The sequence below is a fragment of the Dipodomys merriami genome, unplaced genomic scaffold, assembly GCF_024711535.1.
Source record: "Dipodomys merriami isolate MVZ:Mamm:240054 unplaced genomic scaffold, mDipMer1.0.p SCAF_55, whole genome shotgun sequence".
Lineage (NCBI taxonomy): Eukaryota > Metazoa > Chordata > Mammalia > Rodentia > Heteromyidae > Dipodomys > Dipodomys merriami.
This window is the reverse complement of record NW_027206124.1, coordinates 4,174,497-4,193,718: the sequence shown is the minus strand read 5'-3', so window position 1 is coordinate 4,193,718 and position 19,222 is coordinate 4,174,497. Positions and strand designations below refer to the sequence as shown.

At 42.1% G+C, this 19,222-nt stretch overlaps 1 protein-coding gene and 1 long non-coding RNA gene across 3 annotated transcripts in view; one reads left to right on the top strand and one right to left on the bottom strand.

The window, feature by feature from the left end:
• Positions 1–19,222, bottom strand: part of Ep300 (E1A binding protein p300) — a 79,571-nt gene that overhangs the window by 10,137 nt on the left and 50,212 nt on the right. Inside the window, exons 17-25 of the mRNA XM_069999620.1 lie at positions 18,808–18,926; positions 15,692–15,931; positions 13,955–14,043; positions 10,471–10,551; positions 5,385–5,441; positions 2,995–3,072; positions 1,400–1,467; positions 340–490; positions 74–220 (exon numbers count right to left, since the gene is read on the bottom strand). Coding sequence (XP_069855721.1) covers positions 74–220; positions 340–490; positions 1,400–1,467; positions 2,995–3,072; positions 5,385–5,441; positions 10,471–10,551; positions 13,955–14,043; positions 15,692–15,931; positions 18,808–18,926 — 1,030 coding nt within the window. The remainder of the gene's footprint in view (positions 1–73; positions 221–339; positions 491–1,399; positions 1,468–2,994; positions 3,073–5,384; positions 5,442–10,470; positions 10,552–13,954; positions 14,044–15,691; positions 15,932–18,807; positions 18,927–19,222) is intronic.
• LOC138811786 (uncharacterized) overlaps positions 1–19,222 on the top strand; it is a 61,253-nt gene that overhangs the window by 18,451 nt on the left and 23,580 nt on the right. For both annotated transcript variants that reach the window (XR_011367498.1, XR_011367499.1), the window contains exon 4: positions 17,744–17,882. This is a non-coding gene — a long non-coding RNA (uncharacterized lncRNA). The remainder of the gene's footprint in view (positions 1–17,743; positions 17,883–19,222) is intronic.

The following is a 19,222-nucleotide window of genomic DNA, read 5'->3' as shown; positions in this document are numbered from 1 at the left end:
TATGCCTTGTCTGTTATGACTTAATTCCCGTTCCCCCCCTGCTGGAATGCTGGACACAGTGAGTCAGTTGTACCTCTGGTTGGGTGGAGGACAGTCAGAGCCATACTCTTGAACATGCATGCCAAAGAAGCACAAGTCAACACCATCAATCTCTTCGAAGGCAAAAAGGGCTTTGGTTCTGTATGGGAAGGATTCAGCCATCTCTCCACTATCTACAAACCTACACAATTTGGATTGGGGGAAAGACCACAAACACATGTCATTCTGTCAGAATCACTAGTAGGAAATGGATATGAACAATAGCGTACCCACAAGAAAAAAAGGGGACTTGCTAGATACCTTGCTTTCATGCCAGGCTTGACTTCCACAGTTTTGTCAGAAGCATGTACAACCCTAACAGTGACCTCTCCTGATTCAGGATGATTTTGTCGCCTCAGAAAATCATTCACACGATTCTCTAGAAAGGTGCCAAGCCGGGTAGATGGCAATCCTAGGAACACAAAAGCTAAGTTACCAAAGTTCAAATTTTTACTGTCTTGAGGGGTTATCTCATCCAACAAACAGGATAAATTGTAGTGTGTGTATATTTTTTTAAAACATTTTGTGAACACTGTCACAATGCGGGTGTGGCTTTCTATTCTTTTCTGCATCAGAAACTGGAGCCATATTCCCAACCCTCAGCAGTTAATTAAAATGTAGAACAAATACCCATATACATGTTACCTAGGATGTATTGCAAAACCATCTACAAACAAAACTACAGTAAGGGGCTGGGAAGGTGGCTCAGTGGTAGAGCACTTGCCTTGCATGCATGAGGCCCTGGGTTCGATTCCCCAGCACCACATAAGGAAAAAGAAAAAAAGCCGGAAGTGGCGCTGTGGCTTAAGTGGTAGAGCGCTAGCCTTGAGCTGAAGAGCTGAGGGACAGCGCCCAGGCCGAGTTCAGGCCCACGACCGGACCCCCCCCCCCCAAAAAAAAAAAACCAAAACACTACAGTGAGATTGTTAATTTATTATAAAACAACTTGTGTGTGTGTGTGTCACCTATGGTTTGAATTCAGAGCCTGAGCTGCCTTTGCTAAAGGCTAGAACTCTACACTGTTGCCACAGGTACATTTCTGGCTTTTTGTTATTTAATTGGAGATTAGAGTCTCTTAGACTTTCCCACCCTGTCTGTTCAGGTTTTGAACTGTGATCCTCAGATTTCACCCTCCTAAGTAGCTAGGATTACACATATGAGTCATGACACCAGCTACAACTCAACATTTATTTAATAGGTTATAGAAACAACTCTACTCTGGGTAAATAACTTTTAATATGGGTAACAGTGACTAGATGCTATCTTCTAACTAGGATGCAGATGTTGTGCCAAGATTTATACCTGTAAGAATTAAACTTACTTTTAGCAGAAAACTTATTCTCTTTCCTAGTTCGTGCAGTTTTCTTTAAGCATCCATCACAGACCAATCTAAAATGCAAATCAAGATTTTGCTTAAACAATGTAGTCAAGCAGATAAAGTAACATATAACAAAAACTGTCACAGCATTAGTTATGGTATTGCCTCTTAAAAAAATATTTAATGCCTCACACAGCCATCATTTGGTCTATCATCAATGCCATGATTTTTCTTTTCCCCCACTACTGGTCCTAGGTAGTAGCTGAGCTTTTTATGCTTAAGGCTAGTATCCTACCACTTAAGCCACAGTTTCACTTCCCTCTTTTAGGTAATTAACTGGGGTTGAGTCTCACGATTTTTCCTGTCAGCCTTCTTGGTAGCTAGGATTATAGGCATAAGTCACTGAAAATACCCAGCATTAAATGTGTATTTATTAGAAGAATACAAGCAAAACTAGTTTTTACTGATTGTTTCTCAGTGTAGAGAAAACTTTGATTTTGGAAGGGCTTCCCATGTTAACTAACATTCAAGGGCTCAAAGAAAATGCTGGTGACTTCAAACCTATAATCAGGAGGCTGAGATCTGAGGATTGTGGTGCAATGCGAGCCCCAGGCAGGAAAGTTAGTAAGAATCTTTCTTATCTACAATAAACTACTCAGAAAAAGCTGCAGTGGCCTTGTGGCTCAAGTGAAAGAGCACCAGCCTTGAGCAAAGAAAGGCTCAGGCTCAAGCCCTAGGAGAAACATAACAACAAAAACTTTGTGAAGCCTGGCACAGTGGTTCACACCTATAATCCTAGCTACTCAAGAGGCTGAGATCTGAGGATCGAAGGTCAAAGCCAACCCAGGCAGGAAAGCCCTTGAGACTTTTTTTTTGTCAGTCCTGGGGCTTGAACTCTGGGCCTGGGCATTATCCCTCAGCTCTTCTCCTCAAGGCTAACATTCTACCACTTGAGCCACAGTATCACTTCCAGTTTTCTTTTTTTTTTTGTCGGTCGTGGGGCTTGAACTCTGGGCCTGGGCGCTGTCCCTCAGCTCTCCAGCTCAAGGCGAGCGCTCTACCACTTGAGCTACAGCGCCACTTCCGGTTTTCCGGTGGTTTATTGGAGATAGGAGTCTCATGGTCTTTCCTGCCCGGGCTGGCTTTGAACCGCGATCCTCAGATCTCAGCCTCCTGAGTAGCTAGGATTACAGGCGTGAGCCACCAGCGCCCGGCTCACTTCCAGTTTTCTGAGGGGCTTATTGGAGATAAGAGTCTCAAGGTCTTTCCTGCCCAGGCTGGCTTTGAACCTCCATCCTCAGATTCAGCCTCCTGAGTAGCTAGGATTATAGGTGTGAGCTACCAGCACGCAGCCCCTGGAGACTCTCATCTCCAATAAGGCACTCAGAAAACCAGAAGTGGCACTGTGGCTCAAGTGGTAGGTAGAGCAGTACTAGCCTTGAGGTGAAAAGCTCAGGGAAAGCGCCTAGGCCGAGTTCAAGGGCCCCTCCCCCTCAAAACAACAAGAAACAAAAACATCATGAAGACATAGTTATTGTAAAGAAGAAAAAAAGTGTTAATATTCACAATGAAAAGTTCCAGAGAAATAGAAGACTTACCCAGCTGGCCAGATGATCTCATGATGGAGAACACAAATTTGGTGCATTTTTCTTCCACACTCTGTACATTCAACAAACCTGAAAACACAAAGCCAATTTCAAAATTAGTGTCAAAATCAGAAGCACTACTAACATTTTTAACAATTCAGAAGATTAACTAGGTGCCATGACTTGTGCATGTGGTCCCTGATATAGATTGGGTGAGAATCATGGTTGAAGGCCAGCCTGGGGGGGGGGGGTGAAATATGACATCCCCGTATCAACACCAACAAGCCAGTCATGGTGGTACATGCCTGTCACCCTGACTACATAGGAGGACCACAGCCCAGGTCCATCAAGGGTGAAAAAATACATTTTATCTGAAAAATAACCTAAAGAAATGAAAAGAGCCAAAGATCATGGCTGAAGAACTGAAAGTTAGGTGAAGAGCTTGGTACAAGTGGTAAAAACATTTGCCTAGCTAGCAAGCCTAACCCATGACTAAAAAGTTAAGTGTAATGGTTTTTTTTGTTGTTGTTGTTTTGCTTTTTGGAGGGGGGTCACTTGAATGAAGGAAGGTGAAAAATGTAGTCATTTTCTTTTTCTTTTTTTGGGTCCGGTTGTGGGGCCTGAACTCTGGGCCTGGGTGCTGTCCCTCAACTCTTCAGCTCAAGGCTAGCGCTCTACCACTTGAGCCACAGCGCCACTTCCGGTTTTTTTCCTTTGTCTCATGCATTGCAAGGCAAGCGCTCTACCACTGAGCCACCTTCCCAGCCCAAATGTAGTCATTTTCAATGTACAATATATAAAAATTGAACTTCATAACTTCAGGGCAGGATGGAATGAGGAAAGATGGGGTAGAATGATGGAAGGGGTGACACTGATAAAAATGCATTGTACTCATAACGTGACTTCTCACATTAAAGCCCCATTGTATAAGATAAATATTAAAACAACTACTTGTTGGGTAGTGATGGCTCACATGAGAATCCTAGCTATTAAGGAGATTGTCAACACAGTGAGAAATGTTTGGGAGACCCTGTATCTAAAATAACTAGCAAAACTGGAAAGAAAGTCTGTAATTAACCACTAGAAAAAATGAAATGGTGCTGTGGCTCAATGTGGCACAGAACTAACCTTGAATGAAGAAGTTCAGGGACAGGGCCCAGGTTCTGTGTTCAAGGCCCTACAACTTATCAAAAACAATAACAAAGCAGGGAAGGATGGCTTAAGGTATAATCCCAACTACTTAGAAGGCAAAGATGACTGGGAAATGACAGTTTAAGGCCAGCAGGAAACAAAGTTTTTGGACTCCACTTAAACCTATGTTTGAGGCCCAGGGTCACATGTCTGTCCCATGGGAAATTACAACAACAGGATCAGAGGAAGCCCAGGCATGCCAGGGCATACAGTAAGAGCCTACAAAAGGGAGTTAGGGGGGAGGATGGGAAGGGGAAACAGAGGAGGAGGCTACAAGGCTTGATAAGAAATGCACTCATTTTCTTGCCCATGTAAATTGCAACCCCTCTGTACAGTACTTTCACAATAAAAAAATAAAATAGAAAAAAACCAAAAAACAAAAAAGGGAGTTAAGAGGTACAGGTCAAGGGAAGAATGCTTACTCAGCAAGAACAAACCCCCCCCCCCCATGTTCAATTGCTAGTGTCTCCAAAAAAGGAAAAAGGAAAAATCATTAAACAAAAAAGGACACAGGGAAAACAAATTTCAAAATAAATTGTCATTAAAAATACAAATTTTCACCGGGCGCCAGTGGCTCACACCTGTAATCCTAGCTACTCAGGAGGCTAAGATCTGAGGATCACAGTTCAAAGCAGGCCAGGGGCAAGAAAGTCCATGAGACTTTTACCTCTAATTAACCACCAGAAAAATGGAAGTGGCACTGTGGCACAAATGATACAGTGTTAGCTCTGAGCTGAAGAGCTAAGGGACAGTGCCCAGGCCCAGAGTTCAAGCCTCATGACAAAAACAAACAAACAAAAAAAACACAATAAAAAACCCCGAATTTTCAATTTGACTCAGCCAAGGGAGCAGAGAGCAGTAAGCACTGGTGGTGGAACCTCCAGATGCATTCAGCAATGTGAGGAACAGCTAGAAGACTAGTTCAGTTCAGTGCTGTAGGTTCTAAGAAAGGCCTCATTTTACATAAAACGCAAAGAACAGACCTTACAGCATTAAAGGAGAGGAAGCTTGACATTTCACAGGAGCCAACACACATACCAAAACATTTACTTAATGAAAATGACCACTAACTGTAAATGTTTAGATATAGATTATATATATGTACCATTAGAATATATGCTGATGTTCATATGACAGGCCATACAAACCAAAAGAATGAAAAGAAGAAAGGTCAAGTGTAGTGACTTGACAATTCCTGAGAATCAACTTACAGTTCAGGGTCCAGTGTGTCATTTTTTCTCTTGGAAAATTGTTCTTTATTTATTGTACTGAGGAGAGAAAATGAATACAGTGAGGAAAGCAGTAGAAACATATGCATCATACTATCCCCTCTAACTGGAACAAAATCTTCAACAGATAATTTAGATGTCCTAAGAAAATACATTAATAGATTTTTATGTAAAGAATATTCTATAGGATTTTATAGCAAGCAGATTTATCCTTACAGGAAACAAAAGACCAAAGACAAACTAGAAAGATTACTTCATTTCCTCTTTAGATGTATCTACCTACTACTGTACACTCCTTTTTTTTTTTTTTTTTTTGGGGGGGGGGAGGTCTGGTCATGAACTCTGGGCCTGGGTGCTGTCCCTCGGCTCTTCAGCTCAAGGCTAGCGCTCTAACACACTCCATTTTTTTGTTTTAATATTCCTAGACTAGATTGCAATGACAAGGAATATTCTTTTTTTAAGAATTGTCCCCACTGGGGCTGGGAAGGTGGCTCAGTGGTAGAGCACTTGCCTGGCATGCTTGAGGCCCTGGGTTCGATTCCTCAGCACCACATAAGCAGAAAAAAAAAGCCGAAAGTGGCGCTGTGGCCCAAGTAGTATAGTACTAACTAGCCTTGAGCTGAAGAGCTAAGGGATAGCGCCCAGGCCCAGAGTTCAGGCCCCACGACCGGACACTCCCCCCAATAAATAAATGTCCTCTTTACCAGTCATTTAATTGTAACCCTTCTGTACATCACCTTTATTAATTTAAAAAAAAAAATCTTTCTTGCCAAGCACCAGTGGCTCACAATCTTTAATCACCAAAAAGCTGGAAATGGAGCTGAGGAGCAAGTGGTAGAGTACTATGCCCTGAGTGCTAACGGTAGGAACAGTGCCTAGGTCCCAAGACCAGCAAGCACAAAAAACGACAAACATTTTTTTCAAGAGTGTCTTAAACATTCCAACATTAAGAATACAATTGAATCCGGGCACTGGTTGCTCACATCTGTAATCCTAGCTACTCAAGAGGTTGAGATCTGAGAATCATAGTTCAAAGCCAGCTTGAGCAGGGAAGTCCATGAGACTCTTATCTCCCACTAACCACTAGAAAACTGAATGTAGAGCTCTGGCTCAAAGTGGTAGAGCCTTGAATAAAAGAACTTAAGTTAAAATCTCATAACCAACAAAAACACTAAAAAGGAAAAAAGAAAAAGGATATAGTTGAAGGTGGGCATTTGGTGGCTCACACCTGTAATAGCCACTCGGGAAGCTGAGATCTGAGGATCATGGTTCAAAGTCAGCTGAGGCAGCAAAGTCCCCATGAAACTCTTATCTCTAATTAACTACTAGAAAACTGGAAGTGATACTGTGGCACAAGTGGTAGCATTGGCCTTGAACTAAAGAGCTCAGGGACAGCACCCAGGTCAAGTTCAAGCCCCAAGTCTGCCCCCTGCCCCCCAAAAATAGTTGAGAGCCTGGTAAGAGTGGTCAATTCTCATTATCATAGCACTCAGGCTGTGGCAGAAATTTGAGACTCTCAAAGAAATAGAGGGCTGGGATGTAGCTCAGTCAGTGGCAAAGCACTTGTATAACAAGAGTAACACCCTGGGTTTGATCCCCAGTACCAAAAAAGCAAAGAAAAAACAAGTTTAAAAATAAAACAAAATATAGTTATTTCTTAGTGCATGAGGGTAACTGGTTCTCAGACTCATGGTGCAGATGCAGTATGATCAGGTATTTCATCTAAAGGATAATTCTGAAGGAAACAACTTTCCACCGAGATGTCTCATATATTACACTGCTAGGGTTTCCCTTCATATAGAAGCTAGTAGTTTTACAGTTGTCACCTAACACCTAAAATCAATTTTAGGGGACTTAAGTTGGATACTGGGAATTTTTCTTTTGTATACAAAAGTAGTACTTTTTTTTTTTGTCAGTTGTGGGGCTTCAATTCTGGGCTTGGGTGTTGTCCCTGCACTCTTCAGCTCAAGGCAAGCCTCTACCGCTTGAGCCACAGAGCCACTTCCGGTTTTTCTAGTTGTTTATTGGAGATAAAGAGTCTCAGGGACTTTCCTGCCCAGGCTGGCTTTGAACCGGGATCCTCAGATCTCAGCCTCCTGAGTAGCTGGGATTACAGGCGTGAGCCACCGGCACCCAGCTAAGTTGTACATTTTTAAATTTAAAGTGTTCCTAGTCTTTTTTTTTTTTTTTTTTAAGTCTGGTCATGGGCCTGAACTCTGGGCCTGGGCTCTGTCCCTCAGCTCTTCAGCTCAAGGGTAGCACTCTACCACTTGAGCCACAGCACCACTTACGGCTTTTTTTTTTTTTTTTTTCTGCTTATGTGGTGCTGAGGAATCAAACCCAGGGCCTCATGCATGCAAGGCAAGCGCTCTACCGCTGAGCCACCTTCCTAGCCCAAGTGTTCCTAGTCTTAAGTTCAGTACTGACAGCCCTTTCTGTATTATGTGAAACCTTTCCTCATGAAGTCCTCTCTGGCGCTATTAGCAGAGAGCTAGAATATCTCCTCTAGGGCTCAACTGTTCCTCATCAGTTCTAGAACAACAATTGGATCGAGTATATTGTATTTCAATAATGACTGAAGGAGCTGGGTGTCGGTGGCTCTCGCCTATAATCCTAGCTAATTAGGAGGCTGAGATCTGAGGATCACAGTTCAAAGCCAGCGGTGAGACTCTTCTCTCCAATTAACCACTCAGAAAACCGGAAGTGGCACTGTGGCTCAAGTGGTAGAATGGTAGCCTTGAGCTGAAGAGCTGAGGGACAGCGCCCAGGCCCAGAGTTCAGGCCCCACGACTGACCAAAAAACTGGAGGAAAAAGTACAAATGTACAATCCAACTGAAAAATTGAACCAGGTTGTGTTAAGTGTCCTGGCTTTTTTTTTTGTTTTGGTGCAGGTACTAGGGATTGAACTCAGAAACTGGGCTGTTCCTAAGCTTTGGTGTTTAAGGCTAACACTTTACCACTTGAATCACAGCTTAAGTTCTGGCCTTTTTGATGATTATAAGTAAAGAGTCTTGTGGACTTTCCTGCCCAGGCTGGTTTTTGAATTCTGATTCACAGATTTAGCCTCTTGAGTAGTTAGGATTACAGGCATTAAGCCACCAGTGCTTAGAAAGTCCCATTTAATGAGTAACCCTACAATTCCCCTCCCCTGCACCCCTACCTCCCACCAAGCATAGGCACTGTCTCTGAGCTGCTTTTGCTCAATGCTAGCACTTGAGCCACAGTGCCACTTCTGGCCTTTTCTGTTTATGTGACATTGAGGAATCAGAGCCAGGGCTTCATTCATGGTAGGCAAGCACTCTTATCACTAAGCCACATTTCCAGACCCTAGAAAAAATTTTATAATCAATACTAAATAGTTCTTAAACTAAGGTGAAATATATTGTTTCAGTCCTAAGAAATTAAAATTACTACTGCAAGCCAAGCTTCTTGGGAGGCTAAGATGTGAGGATTGTGGTTCAAAGCCAGGCAGGGCACAGAAGTCCATGAGACTTTTATCAATAATCACCAAAAGCCAGAGGTGGAAGTGGCAAGTGGTAGACTTCTAACCTTGTACAAAATAAATAAAATCATTAAAAACAACAACAACAACAACAACAAAAAACCCCAAAAGCTCAAAGACAGTACTCAGGCTCTAGCATACACACACACACAAACACACAACTATTATCAGCTGTGGTTTATATTTGAAAACTTCCTTGCATTTACCAAACTGTAAGAGCTTATGGGCTTGCAAACCCCAAAGAGACTTAATATACTGTTAAATTCTATTCACATTACAGGGATCTAGCTATTATCAAGAGAGGGAAAGCCGGGCCCCGGTGGCTCATGCCTGTAATCCTAGCTATTCAGGAGTTTGAAATCTGAGGATCGCAGTTCAAAGCCAGCCCGGGCAGGAAACTCGGAGACTCATATCTCCTATAAACCATTAGGAAACCAGAAGTAGTGCTGTGGCTCAAGTGGTAGAATGCTAGCCTTGAGCTGAAAAGCTGAAGGACAGTGCCCAGGCCCAGAGTTCAGGCCCCATGATTGACAAAAAAGATGGATACATGGCCATTATTCAATGAATCTGTTGAAATTCAGGTCTGGAAACAATACTCTTTTTTTTTTTTTTTTGGTCTGTTGTGGAGCTTGACCTCTGGGCCTAGATGTTGTCCCCTGAGCTCAAGGCCATTACGGCTCTACCACTTGAATCACAGTGCAACTTCCCATTTTTGAGTGGTTAATTGGAAATAAAAGTCTTTCAGGGACTTTCCTGCCCTGACTGGCTTCTAATTGCGATCCCCAGATCTCAGCCTCCTAAGCTAGGAATATAGGGGTGAGCCACCAGCGCCTGGCTTAGAAACAATATTCTTTTTTTCTTTTTTTTTTTTTTTGGTGGGTCATGGGGCTCGAACTCTGGGCTTGGGCGCTGTCCCTGTGCTCTTCAGCTCAAAGCAAGTGCTCTACCGCTTGAGCCACACTCTTTATTGGAGGATTACAGGCGTGAGCCACTGGCGCCCAGTGGAAACAATATTCTTATACAACACCTTTCAATTTTTAGAAAAGAGGCTCATAGAAAAACATTTTTAATACAAGATAACCTTTGCTGACGTATTTATTCCTTAGGCTAGCACTGCTAGGATGAACTGGTGTGAGCCAACCATTAGGGTAGCCATTAGCCACAGATGACCATTATGCACATGAAATAAGACAGTTTAGATGAGAAGCAACTTCAAATTAATTGATACTTAAGTTGCCACCTATGGCTAATGCTACACAGCGGTTTGTGAAATTTATGTAATCACTTAATCCCAATAAAAATTTATTTTTAAAAATGTCATTACTTTACTTATGTAATTGTAACCCCTTTGTACATCACCTTTACAATAAACATTTAAAAATGTATTGTTTACCAACACTAAAAATAAAAATGAACTGAATAATGTAAAAAAAAAAAAAGAAAAAATTATTTACTTTAAATTAATTGATACCTAAGTAGCCACCTGTGACTAATCCTTAACAGCACAATTTAGGACCAAAGCCTTAACACAATTGAAAACAGAAATAACTAACATAGTTACTTACGTCTGAGGCTGGGAAGGGTCATCCCCCAAAGAAACGCTCTCCCCTTGGATTTCATTGAAACACTTCTCACAGAAATGATACCTGTCGGCAAGAAGGCCATACTGGGGTGAACTGTTCCGTTCACACAACACAGCCCAAGCCAAGCAACGAAGCCACCAATCACAGCAGGCCAAGGAGGGGAACGGGAGCAGAGAGCAGGTCATCAACGGCGACAAGGACATTCAATGATGCAGATTATGGGCCCCACAGTTTGGGTTTTTTTGTTTTGTTTTTTGCAATCAAAGCCAAGTGCAGACAACGACAAGCATGAGGGAGGAAAAAAAAAACACAACAAACGAAGAAATGAGGGATTTCAGGACAACAAAAAACAAAAGCAAGACAGGACAACACAAAGCAGAAAGCCAAGGCAAAGCACAGATTAGCATTAAATATCTCAATGGAATAACAAGTAGCAAATGATTACAGTAAATAAAAACAAAAGTTTCACTTACATAAACCCAGACCCCTTTTTTTCACTTATAAATACTTGATATAAATAGTTGCGAAGAAAAATGACTAATATGCCAACAGAGGAGAGGCCCTATTCTGACCATGACCAAACATGGCAATCATAATCACACTGATTCTACTTCAAAATGAAAAAATTATCCACTTATGGATACTAAAAAACAACTAGGAGCCAGAGATTAGGAATAGGGCTGTTTGCCCTATCTCAACTATTATAAGCCAAGCATGGTAGAGTGTGTCTGTTATCCCAGCCATAGTATGAAGTTAGTAGATGGAAGTTGGAGAGGGCAAAACCACAATACTCTATTGGAAAACAAAGTGAAAGGGCTAGGAGTGTGGTTCAAGTGGTAGAGTGCCACTCCAATATGCCGATTAATCAAAACTCAGAACTAAAAAAGTAATATTTTTTGAAATCCCAGTTAATGAGGAGACAGTGATCTGAGGATCACAGTTCAAAGCCAGCCCAGGCAGGACTCATCTCCAATAAACCACAAGCAAACTGAAGTGGCGCTGTGGCTCAAGTGGTAGAGTGCTAGCCTTGAGCTGAAGAGCTGAGGGACAACGCCCAGGCCCAGAGTTCAAGCCCCATGACCGACAAAAAAAAAAAAAAGTTTTTATCATGAATAGTTTGCATCAAGCAGTTAAATGCTGACTATAACTATAGATTGAAAGAAAATATGCACTATAGGGCTGGGAAGTTGGCTCAGTGGTAGAGCGTTTGCCTTGCATGCCTGAGTCCCTGGGTTCGATTCCTCAGCACCACATAAGCAAAAAGAAAAAAAGCCGGAAGTGGCGCTGTGGCTCAAGTGGTAGGGCACTAGCCTTGAGCTGAAGAGCTGAGGGACAGTGCTCAGGCCCAGAGTTCAGGCCTCACAACTGGACAAAAAAAAGAAAATATGCACTATAGTAACCAATACATGATAAAGAGTGATTTTACATGAAAATGACTATTCAGGCTGCTATTTAAAATGCACTATAGTGACCAAATACATGATAAAAAGTGTGATTTTACATGAAAATGACTATTTAGCCTGCTGTTTAAAATGCAGAAATAAGCAGGATGCTGGTGGTTCACACCTGTAATCCTAGCTACTCAGGAGGCTAAGATAAAGTACTAAAAAAAATGCTGGAAGTGGGGCTGTGGCTCAAATGGTAGAGCACCAACCTTGAGCACAAAGGCTCAGGGACAGCACCCAGTTCCTGAGTTCAAGCCCAGGACTGGCAAAACAAACAAATGAAAAAAATGGAGTCAGGTGCTAGTGGCTCATGTCTTAAGTACTAGGCTAATGGGCAGTCCAGAATCCAAAGGATCCAGGCCAAAGTGAAAATCCATGAGACTCCAACTCAAAAATAACTAAGAATAAACAAGTCTGGAGGCATGTTTCAAGTGACAGAGTACCAGACAAACAGGCAAGCTGAGTAAGTGCAAGACAAGACCCAGTGTTCAAACCCTAGAACCTAGAAAAATGGTAAAGTTTTTGAAAGTGAAAATTCTAACATGAGCAAAATTCTAATTACTTACATTATATATACATATACACATACAATATATATAAAGTAGATTTTAAAGAGCAAAAAACTGGATTTTCATGCCCATAAACAACCAGGAAACGTTGTTTTTTTGATAAATAGAACAAAAAAAAAGTTAAGATGAATTTTCAAGCAAGAAATGCATCTGTAGCACACAAGTTCACAAACATCATCATGGATTTAACAAGTAAAGGCAATTAAATACCCAGTCTTTATGTTACAATATATCAGAGACGCCAATACACAATCTATGCATGGGTATATTATGGCATATTATACATATATATTATTACTGAAAGCAGGGAAGATTCCTAGTTAAGCAATTGGTAAATAAAACTTACATTTTTTGCAACCCACTGAGAAAATAATGTAGTGTCACATTCCCTAGAATCCTGTCATTCTCTGTGTCACTACAGATTATGTTGGAATTTTTTCTTTTAATTTGCTTATGGAAGGTAAAACAAATTCTAGGGATCTGTTTTAATCTGTTAAATCTCATTAAATTAGGGTGGGTTGTACACAAAAATCTGGAGGTGGGGATGGACTCAAGGCTGACCTCAGGATATTGTGCTTCCTAAAACAGAGCTTCAGTACTTCAGTAGGAAGCTTGGACCATGATCCTCCTGATCCTCCTCCCAATGCACCCCAGTAGTTGTTATCACAAGCATATGCTATTGCTGCAGGCTTACGGGTTAAGATAGGGACTAACTTCTATTTCTGAGCTGTCCTTGAACCTCAACCCTTCCATTAAAAGCATTTCTGGAAAGCTGAATTAACAAGTTCTACTTACAAGTTCTTAATATTTACAAATCTTTTGTATTGTGCTGGAGGCATGCTTCTAGGCTGCTTTTTGCTTGTTATTATGGAGATGGGAATCTCAAAGACTTAAAACCTGGATGCTTCAAATTGTAGCCTCTCAAGTAGCTAGGATTACAGATATGAGCCACCAACACATGGGAAAAGTCTTCAGTTTTGCTGTAGGTTGTGATGATTAAAAAACAACAACAACAACAACAAAAAAAAACAGTCCTGCTGGGAGCCAGTGGCTCACCAATAGAAGCTATGCAGGAAGCTGAGATGTGACAATCATGGTTCAAATCCAGCATGGAAGCCAAACCTTGGAGTTCAAGGAAAGCCAGTTCCTTAGGTCAAGCCTCCAAAAACAACTCCTTGAATTCCTTCCTTATAAAATACCAATACAGGGATGTAACTCAGTACTTCCTAGCATGCTTTGAAGTCACTAGGTTTGAATTCTAGTACCAAGCTAGTTTTTGCTAGAAAATTTAATATGTTCCTGAAAGGCAAAAACCTAAGAATAGAACTTGTGTTATACAGGTGTTTTTCAAGCAATTTAAACATAAACCATGACATCTGTGCTGGTCCATCCACATGCACTTCCCTAGACACAAGGACACACGGACCAGCATCTACACATGATGGAACTTACCTGTTCTGGTAACTGTAGTAAGTAGCATCACGAGGGATTGTGCATAATTGTTTGCCATAGCAACATAGTGTCTGTGGAGAGAACTCCAACTGCAAAAAAATAACATTTGTTAAAAGAGTAAAAGGAAGCTGGTGGCTCACACCTGTAATCCTAGCTACTCAGGAGGCTGAGATCTGAGGATCACGGTTCAAAGCCAGCCCAGACAAGAAAGTCCGGGAAAACTCTCATCCCCAATAAACCACGCAGAAATATGGAAGTGGTGCTGGGGCTCAAGTGGTAGAGCGCTAGCACTGAGCTGAAGAGCTGAGGGACAGCATCCAGGCCTCTAGAGTTCAGGCCCCACGACTGACCCCCCCCCCCAAAAAAAGGATCTTAAAGGATCTGAAGATTAGTCATAATCACAGATGAGAAAGAAATGCTAACAACGTCATAGTTCTCAGTTATGAAAAAAATGAAACAGCTGTGCGCTGGTGGCTCATGCCTGTAATCCTAGCTATTAGGAAGCTGAGATCTGAGAACTTGTAGTTCAAAGTGAGTGGGGGCAGGAAAGTCCATTAAATTCTTATCTCCAATAAACCAACAGAAAACCGGAAGTGGTGCTGTGGCTTAAGTGGTAGAGTGCTTGCCTTGAGCCAAAGAGCTGAGGGATAGCACCCAGGCCCCAGAGCTGAACCAGCCCCATGACTGACCAAAAAAAAAAAAAAAAAGACAAATACCTCAGTTTCTGAAAACCAATCTAACAAACTGATAATGCCTAAGGTCAACCTCAGTAAAGGCAAATCAAAAAAAGTAATCTTAAACTGTTTCTCTACCTGACAATTTACAAAAACAAATGAGAGCTAAATCCAAATTAATGAGAGATTAAGATCATTATTTTGCTTAAATAACTAAGCTATGGTTTGATTTACAGGACTGTATGGTTTTACCTTAAAAAAACAAAAGAGTGGGGCTGTGGGAAGGTGGCTCAGTGGTAGAGCGCTTGCCTTGCATGCCTGAGGCCCTGGGTTTGATTCCTCAGCACCACATAAGCAAAAAGAAAAAAGCCGGAGGTGGCGCTGTGGCTCAAGTAGAGCGCTAGCCTTGAGCTGAAGAGCTGAGGGACAGTGCCCAGGCCCCTTCAGGCCCACAACCGGACCCAAAAAAACAAAAAACAAAAACAAAAGAGTGGAGGTATGGCTCAAATGGTAAAGTACCAGCACTGAATGAAAAATGTGTGGGCTTGACAACTTCAGTTCATGCCCCAGTACCAGCACAAAGAAAGAAATTTAAGAAAGAGTTGGGTGCCAGTGGCTCTTGCCTAGTTACTCAGGAGTCTGAGATTTGCGGACTGCAGTTAGAAGCCAGCTAGGGCAGGAAAATCTGTTGAGACTTGATTATTTCCGATTATTCACTATAACCACTAGAAAACTGGAAGTGGTGCACTGGCTCCAAGTGGTATAGCGCTAGTCTTGAGCAAAAGAGCTCAGGGACAGCTCAATTTAAGCCCCAAGCCCCATAAATGACCCCCCCCCAAAAAAAGAGTATTCTACTGTGGTATAAGAATAAATTGTGCATCTGAGACCCTCAGTTTGATCCCTAGCACTTTAATACAACAGGGAAAAAAAGGGTAAGGGTGAGAGGTGGGGAAGACGGGGTGTGGGAAAAGGAGGGAAAAATTCTGTCAAATCCAGAAGCAGAACAATCATCACTAAATTCTAGACATCGTAGAAGTTAACCAAGACCTGAAAGCCTTTTTACCTTTTTGCCACAACAATATCCAAGGCTTTGCATGACAGGGTCAATTTCTTGATCAAAGACCTCAGATAGCTTGGAGCAATATTTGTATACTCTGGAAGTCTTCCGGTTATATAACCATGCATTGTTGAACATGAGCCAAATGTCATCCACATATTGCCAGGGCTCTTGGTACTGGCCAGTATCTAACTTCCTCTTGATAGTAGAAAGATCCATGGGGCTCTTCACAATATCAAAGTAATCCTAGAAGGGTAAGTAACACCAAACAATATTACTCATTCTTATACTATACTTAGGGCACAGGCAGTATCTTTATTTTACCACCAAATATACTTAATATAACATCTTTTGTTGTTGTTGGTTGTGGGGCCTGAACTCTGGATCTGGATGCTCTTTAGCTCAAGGCTAGCACTCTACCACTTGAGCCACAGCGCCACTTCTGGCTTTTTTCTGCTTATGTGGTGCTGAGGAATTGAACCCAGGACCTCATGCATGTGAGGCAAGCACTCTACCACTGAGCCAGCTTCCCAGCCCCAACATTTTTGTTTTTTTAAATTGGGACTGAGGGTCTGGGTACTGTTACTAGTACCTGGGCTTGAAACTGGCCTCATGCTTTTTTCCTCAGTTGGTAGTCTACCACTTGAGCCATATCTCCACCAAATCATTTTGCTGGTTAACTACCAGAGATGGAGTCTTCTTGAGACTTTTGCACTGTACTTTTCTCTGACTTTAGATGGAACACTGTAGTTTTTAATTGTAGGGCTCATCTAATTCTAACAATTGAGGCCAGGCTTCCAACCATGATCCTCCAGGTCTCCATGACTGCTCTACATTAGACTACAAATATACAAAGTGGCTCAGTTAGCAAAGAATAAAGCTGCTATAAACTCTGAACAATAGGTCAACAAATCACTGAATCAACCCTGATGCTGTGTGCCAAAGTTCACATGAGATCAATTTAAGGCACAGCGAGAGGCCTTCATGTTGGCTCTATACTTCTGTCATGATGTTATTAAAATAAAATGGTATAAAAAAGTGAGGCCATAGCCAGGCGCTGTTGGCTCACGCCTGTAATCCTAACTACTCAGGAGGCTGAGATATGAGGATTGCAGTTCAAAGCCAGCCTGGGCAGGAAAGACTGTGAGACTCCTATCTCCAATAAACCACTAGAAAACCGGAAGTGAGGGCTGGGAAGGTGGCTCAGTGGTTAAAGCACTTGCCTTGCATGCCTGAGGCCCTGGGTTCGATTCCTCAGCACCACATAAGCAAAAAGAAAAAAGCCGGAAGTGGCGCTGTGGCTCAAGTGGTAGAGCACTAGCTTTGAGCTGAAGAGCTGAGGGACAGTGCCCAAGCCCAGAGTTCAGGCCCCATGACCGGACCCCCAAAAAAAAAAAAAAAAAAAAAAAAAAAAAAAAAAAGAAAACCGGAAGTGACGCTGTGGTTCAAGTGGTAGAGTGCTCGCCTTGAGATGAAGAGCTGAGGGACAGCGCCCAGGCCCAGAGTTCAAGCCCCGCAACAGACCAAAAAAAGAAGTGAGGCCATATGAGTAAAGTTCTGGTGGCTCACCACAGTGATCTGAGGATGACTGTTTAAAGTCAGGCTAGGAAGGAAGGTCCATGAGACTTTTTTTTGGGGGTCCGGTCGTGGGGCCTGAACTCTGGGCCTGGATGCTGTCCCTAAGCTCTTCAGCTCAAGGCTAGTGCTCTACCACTTGAGCCACAGCGCCACTTTTGCTTTTTTCTTTTTGCTTATGTGGTGCTGAGGAATCGAACCCAGGGCCTCATGCATGCAAGGCAAGTGCTCTACCACTTCCCAGCCCTCCATGAGACTCTTAACTCCAATTACCCACCTGACAACTGGAAGTGGCACTGTGTCTCAAAATGGTAGAGCACTAGCCTTGGGCAAAAGAACTCAGGGACAGTGCCCAGGCCCCACAACAGACACACAAAAAAATTAAGCCACACAATACTCTTCTACCACTGAGCACACTGCAAAGAGAAATAATCTATATCCACACAAAAAATTGGACCTAAGTTTGTAATCCTATCTATTCAGGAAGTTGACATCTGAAGGACTAAGCTTCATAGCCAGACTAGGCAGAAGAATGTGGGACTCAATATCCAAAATAACCGCCAACATGGAGCAGGTATAGAGGTGTGACTCAAAAGGCAGTCAGCCAGCTGAACAAGCCAAGGTGAGTAAGCTATTGTTGAAACACTAACATATGTTACCCTCCGTAGCCAAAATGTGGACGCAACCCAACTACAAAGCAACTAATTAATGGATAAAGAAAATGTGACATATCCACCAAAAGAAGTATTATTAGACCAAAAAAAGGAGTGGAGTACTATACTAGACACTAGTTAGGGGTAGCAGTGTACTTCTAATCCTACTACTAGAAAAGCTGAAGCAGGATGTCACAGAGTGAAGAGGACAAAATATGGATGAACTGAACAAAAAAAAAAATTAATCCTACTGCTAGAGCCTTAGAATTCATGAGGACGTAGGTGAGATCCCTCATGCTGGAAATAAACAAAACCTTATGCTAACATATTTCATATGCCTAGAGAACACATGAATCCAAAAGAAGACTAGTGAATGCATATGGTTGGAAGAAGAGTAGTACGAGTAGAATGCTTTGGAAGGAATAGGCAGAAGTTTTTTTTTTTTTTTTGTCGGTCGTGGGGCTTGAACTCTGGGCCTGGGCGCTGTCCCTCAGCTCTTTAGCTCAAGGCGAGCGCTCTACCACTTGAGCTACAGCGCTACTTCCAGTTTTCTGGTGGTTTATTGGAGATAGGAGTCTCACAGTCTCTCCTGCCCTGGCTGGCTTTGAACCGAGATCCTCAGATCTCAGCCTCCTGAGTAGCTAGGATTACAGGCGTGAGCCACCAGCGCTCGGCTTAGGCAGAAGTTTTAATAGATATGGTGTTTCTTCTGGAGGCTTATAAAACAGTGAACTGTGGTGATGATTCTACAACTGTGTGACTATACAAAAACCCAGGGAATACTTAGGTAAAACTTGTATAATATGTCAATTATAGCTCAAATAAATTACAGCTCAAATAAATAAAGCTGAATAAAGAATTATAGCAAAAAGAAAGAAACCAGCAAGTACTTACAGGAATTCCTAGAAGCTGAGGATCCACAGGCTGACGAAAGGGAAGAGATTCTGGGTCCTGACGGTAAAGTGCCTCTAATGTTGGCATTAGAGCCTGTCGTAGTTCCTCTGGTTTGAATACTTTTAAGAAAAATACATTTGAAGTCAGTTTTCAAAAGTAAGAAGACATTTAAAATGTTATGGTAAAGCGCTAAATTCATATTAAACAATCCATGTAAAATTTGAAAACCATAAGTGACCGTAGACTCAATCTCACATTCTATCCTAGAGTGGCTCCAAAACTACATACATGTCAAGACCCTTACTGATACCATTAATTTTCAGGTCACAACTTCAATTAAGACATACTTCGGGGAAAAAAGAAAAGACATACTTCAGGCTAGATGCTAGGGGATCATGCCTATATCTGTCATTAC